Source organism: Haemaphysalis longicornis, unplaced genomic scaffold, assembly GCF_048455015.1.
Source record: "Haemaphysalis longicornis isolate Haplotype H1 unplaced genomic scaffold, Haemaphysalis longicornis Haplotype H1 scaffold_5, whole genome shotgun sequence".
Taxonomy (NCBI): Eukaryota; Metazoa; Arthropoda; class Arachnida; order Ixodida; family Ixodidae; genus Haemaphysalis; species Haemaphysalis longicornis.
The window spans coordinates 42690143-42697845 of NW_027526385.1; the positions used below are offsets into that span (position 1 = coordinate 42690143).

The 7703-nt window shown below is 47.7% G+C and overlaps 1 protein-coding gene across 2 annotated transcripts; it reads right to left on the reverse strand.

The window, feature by feature from the left end:
- Positions 1–267: 267 nt before the first annotated feature.
- Positions 268–5627, reverse strand: LOC144138113 (myophilin-like; the record flags this gene model as incomplete). 2 transcript variants are annotated; one of them, XR_013315820.1, is given in 4 exon segments in its annotated part: positions 268–934; positions 979–1266; positions 3402–3612; positions 5521–5627. XR_013315820.1 is itself a non-coding variant. In XM_077670220.1 (3 exon segments), coding segments are annotated over 3 exon segments (513 nt in total), but the record flags the coding sequence as incomplete, so codon positions are not given.
- Positions 5628–7703: the final 2076 nt, after the last annotated feature.

Below are 7703 nucleotides of genomic sequence, written 5' to 3' on the forward strand. Positions count from 1 at the left end.
AAAATAATAAAAAAAATCAAAGGCAGTCATTAAAAGGGGTGCTCAATCGATCCGTTTATAATAATGATCATTGTCATCATCACCATAATCATCAACATATCTATGTACAGTGCAGGGAGAATTCAAGCATCTCCCACAGTCCTCCAACCGCTCCTATCCGGCGACATCCGAATGCACCCCATTCGGACAGTGCTTGCCGAATGCACCCCAGCCCATACGATCCGTTCACTGCGCTTGAACTGTCAGTAAGTGAAACAAACTTCGTGGTAAAAAATAGCGAACGTCCCTTTATTTTGTACAGCAATGCTCGTCTGATAGATTCCAGACAGTTGTGTTGTTACAGTCGAACCTCGTTATAACGAAGTAGTATCGGGACAGTAATTTAGTTCGTTATATCCGATACTCGTTTTAACAGTAGAGGTAAAAATCGGCTCGAACCAATCTGGTTCCCACAACAATCCTTGATTCAGAAACGCGTTATTTTAAGCTTCGAACTTACCATACAGAAGGTAACCACGTACCTTTCTCCTTGTGGAAGCTCAATGAACCAGAACATGAAACGGAAAATTACAACAGAAAAAAGTTCATTTGACAAAACAGGACTGCGTTCTTGCTTTTACGAGCAAGGATATTATCTTCGTTTGATTAACAGCACTATGATTCACAGCACTGAGCAGGATGAAGTTTTCCACAGTACTATCCACGAACAAGAGGGCCTTTTCTACTTACGTTTCGGACGCCGGGAGTTTTTCAAGTAGCTTCTCAGGCAACTTGTCAAATATTTATTCGTTATATCCGATATTTCGGGCGGATCTCACGGTTTCAGTTTCGTTATAAAAGAGTAAGTGTCATTGAAATAAAGAGTGACCCAGCAAAGTTCGCGGTTAGTTCGCTATAGCCGATACTTCGCTATATCAGTGTTCGGTATAACGAGGTTCAACTGTTCAACGTTATAACCAGGTTCAACGTTATAACGAGGTTCAACTGTATCTTCCCGTCAGTTAAGCTGGTGCCGCGCCGAGCCATCCTCTTGCCATGCTCCGGGGCGGCGTTTCAGCGCGGGCCTGGCGATCAGCTGGCGGACATCACGCTCTCGCCTTCCACCACGGAGGGCAGCCGGCGGATGACGTCACGCACGTTGACGTGCGCCACGTAGATGTCGTCGCCCAGGGGCATGCCACCGCGGCGCCTACCCGCGGCCGCGTTGACCGGCTCGTACGGCTCCTCGCCAAGCTTGGGGCCCGAGTAGCTCGAGTCCTCGTCCACCTGCGCGCACACGAAATGGCGGCGAGCTTAGGTGGAAAATAGAGGTACCGTATTTTCGCGCTTAAACCTCGCCCCTGCATATAACCCGCAGCTCCACTATCCGTTGACGAATAACAAAAACATACATCCCCGCGTATTTCCCGCATAGTCTATGCATGAAAGGATGGACAAAAGCTACTACTCCAGCAACATTACACATTTGTTCATGCAAAAGATATTACCTAGCTGAATACATTACTTGCCACATACATTTTTTTTCCGGTTGTGTGTGCGAAATAAGCACTGTCAATGGGATAACAGTGGCTTAGTCGCTACTACTGCTGTAGGAGCATCACCGCCCAACACGCATTGCGGTGAAGCTGCACCAAAGGAAATACCTAGCATATTACCCGCACCTCTACTTCACCACTGAAATTTTTGCATTTTTGGTGCGGGTTATACGCGCGAGAATACGGTGCTCTATATAATGCCCACAGGGAGTTATATAGCAGACCTTTGTTGAAGAGAACACTCACGAGTAACAACCCTTTTGTTAATGCTGGAGGAGCATTATATGCCTAATGAGCTCAAAAACTCGGCGTCGTTGATGACCGCCCACAGCGGATGTTACCAAGGATGGCCGACAATGCAGTGCTATAAGAATGGAAGCGTATCTGCTTGCTTTGAAAATGACGAAAGACTACAGTCTCCTGCTGCCCCTGCCACTTAACACACTGTCCTCTCTCCACTCCTCCCCCTCACCTCCTCTTTCTCTCCTCCCATTGTGTATGCAATGAAGGTTTACACAATCCAGTTGTATTTTCCTGAGTTCTAGCTCGTAAATTTTTCCCTTCCCGAGCGACCCTCTGTGTGGACACAGCAGAATATCGCCTGAAAGAAGCATTCGCTATCGCGGTTATTCACTCATCATCTCCTCCTCTTGCTACCCTCACCCTTCCTACCTGACCGACACCCGGATGTAGCTGAAGACGCACTAACCCAAAGGCCCATCCCGGAAATCATATTCTCCGATTCGAAAACGGCCGACCAAAACTTTGCCAGAGGATTCATTTCAGCTCCGGTACACAAAACTCTCGGCCCAATTTCCCCATCCCACACGGTCTAAGTGCAATGGTTCCCGGCTCACACGGGAATTGGAGATATAGAAACGGCCCGCAATGCAGCCCGAGCACTTGCCACCCGGGCGTACGATGTGGACTCTTCCCTCGAGCGAGATCGACCAGAGACAGTCTCCTCACTTTCAGACAGGTCACACAGCATTACCGCCTCTCCCGTCGCAGTCTACCCCCCGCCCACTCATCCCTCACTCTGGAGGAGGAACGCCTCTGGCGTCAACTACAAACGGAGTACCTGCCCTGCAGAGCCATCCTGCATCATGTCCACCCCTACCTCTACCCATCCCCCTCTGCCCCCGCTGCTGTAAAAGGGCCGTTGTCCAAAACCAAATATGGGCTTGTGCAGAGGACCCATTCCCTCCCATCAATTCCCCCGACCAGTGGATGGAGGCGTTGGGCCACTCGGACCCCCAGCGCCAGAAGGAGCTCGTGACTCGAGCGCCTGAAGTCGTCACGACGCTCAGGGCTGCGCCTAGGGCTCTAGCTGCGCCCACCGCGCCCTAATCCACTATGTAAATAAAAGCTGTTTATCTCTCTCTCTCTCTCTCTCTCTCTCTCTGGAAAGAATAAAAGGGGCGCTAAACGGACGAAGACGAAGTAGACACAAAGAACACATACAGGCCCTTTTATTCTTTCCAGTAAGCATGAACCAACCAGCTCAACAAGTTTTAACTCTGTCTCTCTTTTCTCCTGAGTTCGCACTGCTAGCGCACCATACGTTCAATTTTTTTGTTTCTGCTGTTCTTGCTATTGTTGCTTTAGTGTTTGCTTCTTCCTCGCCTTTCTCCGACACCGTTTTTACCGCGTTAAGTTTTTCATTTCTCATTGTGAGTGTCGATCAAACAAGCATTTACAATTAAAGGCTCGCTGTTTCGGTTTATGCACTTGCATTTTGCACCAAAAAATGTCTGAAGTTTTCTTTGCGCTTAATAAAGAATTCGTCCCTTTGGCTCTGAGGGTCAGACAGACAGACAGACAGACGGACGGACGGACGGACGGACGGACTGAAAGAAGGAGTACCAGTTTTCCGAGGGCGTATATGCACCGCGTGACCCTGGGCACATGCCGCAGGAAGAGCAGGTCCTCGGGCTTGAACAGGAGCCGCTCCTCGACGCCGTAGCTCTTGGCCGCGCGCAGGAAGAGCTCGATGTTGCGGCCCTTCTGCCGGAAGTCGGTGCCCGCCGTCACCTCCTCCATGTTCACCGAGCCCGGACGGAGGTGGTTCATCAGCCTGCAAGAGAGGAGAGGGTTCACGAACTGCACTTTGAGGAGTCGATATGGCGCACAACCCCTTTTAAAGCGACGGGGTTGTCCAAAGCAGGGGTCCTAAGCAAGGGTTGTGCCAGGGAACCCCTATTAAACTTGCAAAAGTGCTGGGGAATCGCAGGATGACCTACAATGATCGATCGTGTCATAATGTCGTATAATGTGCACTTTCAGACAAAGTCCCCCACATCCTTATTCAGTGTTTGCCTTTTGTATTTGACTTTTCTGCTGGTGCGTGTCATATCGCAAAGCAATTGCTCTTGAAGCTAGAAGTCACCGCACATATATGCTGCGTTTTGTTATGTCTGGCGTTTTTGCATAGCTCACGTGCTGTGCAAAAAGCCAACGTTAAAACATGTGCTACGCGGAAAAATTAAGCGTACAAGCTATGCAGCGAAGCAACCTTTTGGCAAGGATTGGCAAAAAGGAAAAAAAAAAAAAAAAAAAAGGAAGGGAGAAAGAGAGCACAGTGAGAGGGGAGAGAGGGGGGCTTTGCGGAGTGCTGAAACGCTTTCGCATTCGCAGACCCCGTGGGGTCCATGGATACCCCGTCAACTTATTTTGGGGGGAGGAAGTGAAGGGGGCTTACGTGATGAAGCTCTACTTGGGCCGTGAAGCGTGGCATAGCGGAGGGTTACATATTAATTTAGGCAAACTGGGTACATTTAAAATGGCTACAAAGACAAAACACAACTTTGTTCAATTTCAAAGAATTAGCCATTGGCTTATAGTGTAGGCGGGCTAAACCTCCCCAGATTTGACCCATCTTTTCAAACCCTTTTTTGAGCAGTGGAGGGCTTCTCTGGACAGCCGGAACCAGAGAAATAAAATAATTATAGAAATATTGATGGTTTCACTGAGTGCCACAAATCTGAGGAACAAATATATTTTAAGAAACAAAATACAATAAAAACGTTGATTCATATGCTGTGCACGCAACGAAGCTTTTATAGCACACAATGAACATTTTTTTAGAAAATAAATGGTCGATATTCTCTATTATAATTAAGAATGGTAAATTACACTCGAAGTATGTTCTACGGTTAAATTTATTTGGGTAGGTTTCTATGCGTCAATAAGAAATGCGTACGTTACCGTAATGATCTACCCCACAAAACCAACATGCACGCCTTTGTAAAACTAAGAGTAACGCGAGAAATACACGCAAATAAATTTGTTGCACACGTTGTCACAACAGCCGCACTCAGCGTAAGTCATAAACAACAGCGTCATCATTCATCACGTATTTAGAGGTAGCATTAGACATTAACAATAGTATACTTGCGAATGTGCACTCAAGTGAACCATTTCTGTATTTGTAAAAATCCAATAGAACGTTTTAAATGAATTCTTTTCTGATTGGCTTTCAATTTTGGTTACGTGCTTCCTGTTGACAAAGCAGTTGTGTGTGTTTTCGTCAGTTTGACGTTTAATGACGTTTACTGGCACCAGTTTTAAAGTTTGCCTTATTTCTCTCTACTGAAGGCGCATAATTCTTGGCCAGCAATGAAAAACTAGGCGAAATGCAGCTGACACGACAACGTAGACCTGTCTTTGTAATTCAACAACACTACGGCTTGTATGTCACGCCTTGTCTGGGATTGGCTGCGGAGGCATGACGTAGTATAACCAGTTAGCGGGAACGCTTACGTCACACACTGGCAACTTCAGGCTGCGTAAAAGTGACGTGATGGTATACGTAGCAGCTTGCAAATGGCGGCTGGTGTCGCCGTGAAATATATTGGGCGAAAAATTTCACCGACCTAAATCTGTGAATCTGACGGCTGGTTCTATAGAGTTAACACTACTGACTCGCTGGTTCAGCACGTGTGACAATAGCCAACGAGACACATCATAGATGGCGCCACCTTACTTGCACAGGGCCACTCCGTCTTTGAGGAACTGGTCGTAGTCCAGGCAGCTGACCATCTCCAGGCAGTTCCAGATCCACATCAGGATCTGGCTCTCCTTGGTGTTGTCGCGCTGCGGCACAGGCGCACGAGCGATTGCAAGTATAGTTGCACTGCGCAAGCGCTATCATTTCTAACAACCACGCGTTCTTTACAACCACAAGCTATAGCCTTAAGTGCGAGACATCATCATTTGCACGAGCATGCCAGCTTTCCGACGCGTGCCTGAGCGTGCCCTATTGACAGCGTGCTGCAAAACATTTGATTGATTGATTGATTGATTGATTGATTGATTGATTGATTGATTGATTGATTGATTGATTGATTGATTGATTGATTGATTGATTGATTGATTGATTGATTGATTGATTGAAGGGTTTAACACGCCGACGCAACGCAGGCGATGAGGCACGCCGTAGTGGAGGGCTCCGGATTAATTTTGACCACCTGGGGATCTTTATCGTGCGCCGAAATCTCGTACACACGGGTGTTTTTGCTTTTCGCCTCCATCAGGAAAGCGGCCGCCGCAGCCGGGAATCACACCCGCGCCCTCGTTCTCAGCAGCACAACGCCTTAGCCACTGAGCCACCACAGTGGGTGTGCTGCAAAACAGCGTGCCGGCGTGCCAGAATGGTTGCAACGTTTCTCCAGGATTCGAGACGGTCGACTCGAAAAATTCCCGAGCGGAACACGTGTGGGGCGCAGCAGCGGTACACCAAAGTGTCCACTGGTCCATAGACGACCAAGAGACTCCGCAGGTCAATGCTACGCTCCGTGCTGCCGGCCATCAACACGAGCCTCCCCGAAATACTGAGAAGGTTAGAACAGGTTGCCAGGGGCGGCGCGATATTTATCGCCGTGTTGAAGTGTTACAGCGCGAACCGACGAAGGACAGTGAAGAACGCACGAAACGGGCGCTGCCTCGCAACCCCTCCCGAGCCAGCGCTTGTCTTGTGCATTCTTTGTCCTTCGTCTGTTTGCGCTGGAACACTTCAACATGAACTCACAACTCGCCCAACTATCCATTTTGTTGCAATATATCACCGTGGCTGACTTACTGAAACAGACTGCTGTAATCCTATTCACTCCACCCCCCTTCCATCCCACCCTTGATGTTTTTTACTGGTGGAAACTCGTGCACCGCTGCTCGCTTCGATCATTTCCGTGCACGCAGCAGCTTCAGTTTGAAGGTGATATGAGTGTGTTGGTCAGTTATAACATTTCGTGAAAGCAAGCTGTAGGCTAAGGAATTCATCCCTCGGCATTTCGTGATCCGCGTCGCGCAAACACCGAGTCAACGTATAAAATATCCAGCAAAGTTGTAATGTATTACTTGTTAAATGGGGGCTTTAATAACTCGAAATAATCTGAACCAAGACGGAATTCGGTGTTGGCGATATACAGCGATTGTTGAAATCTTTCTGTGGGGTGGGAGCTATGACTGATAATCCTTGCTCAATACGCTCTCAGGCGAACGTTGACGTCGTGGTGACAGCTTTTAAAAGCCGGAGTCTGAATTCAAGGCGCCGTTTTTATCTAGATAATGATAGTACTGTGAAGAAAAACAAGCAGAAGAAAAAGCAAGACAACGCGAACAATGAAGAAGGAAGATCGGCGGAGTCCTGACATTTTTGTGCGCGTGTTGAGGTTGCAGTTTTCTGTGCCATAAATACAGCTCACGTGCTGTGCAAAAGCGATGGACGCAGCAGACGCTGGCACAAGGGGGCCCCGACGTGGCGTTAACTAGTACTACTAATTGTCGGTTGTGTGTCACCCCCTTTACGTTTCTATCTTAACCGTGACGTAACCACTAAATTCCGCAATTCACACCACCACCCCTCCCACAGAATGTGTCCATGTGCTTACAATGGCTTCGACGCTGAGTTTCAATACGGAAGCTGTTTTTTTCCTTAAGTGTAGTTACACAAAACGTCACGTCTATGGATGGTGCTCCGTGGCTGCTATTTGTAAAGTCGTTGTATTGTTTCATTCACGCGATGGATGCATTAAAAATATCTTCAGTTTCTGTAGCATATTGGTATACAGTCCATCCCGGATATATCGAACTCCAAGGGGATCGCAAATAAGTTCGATATATCGATAATTAGATATATAAAATATTTGCTTTCGCATAGGATTTCCAAGG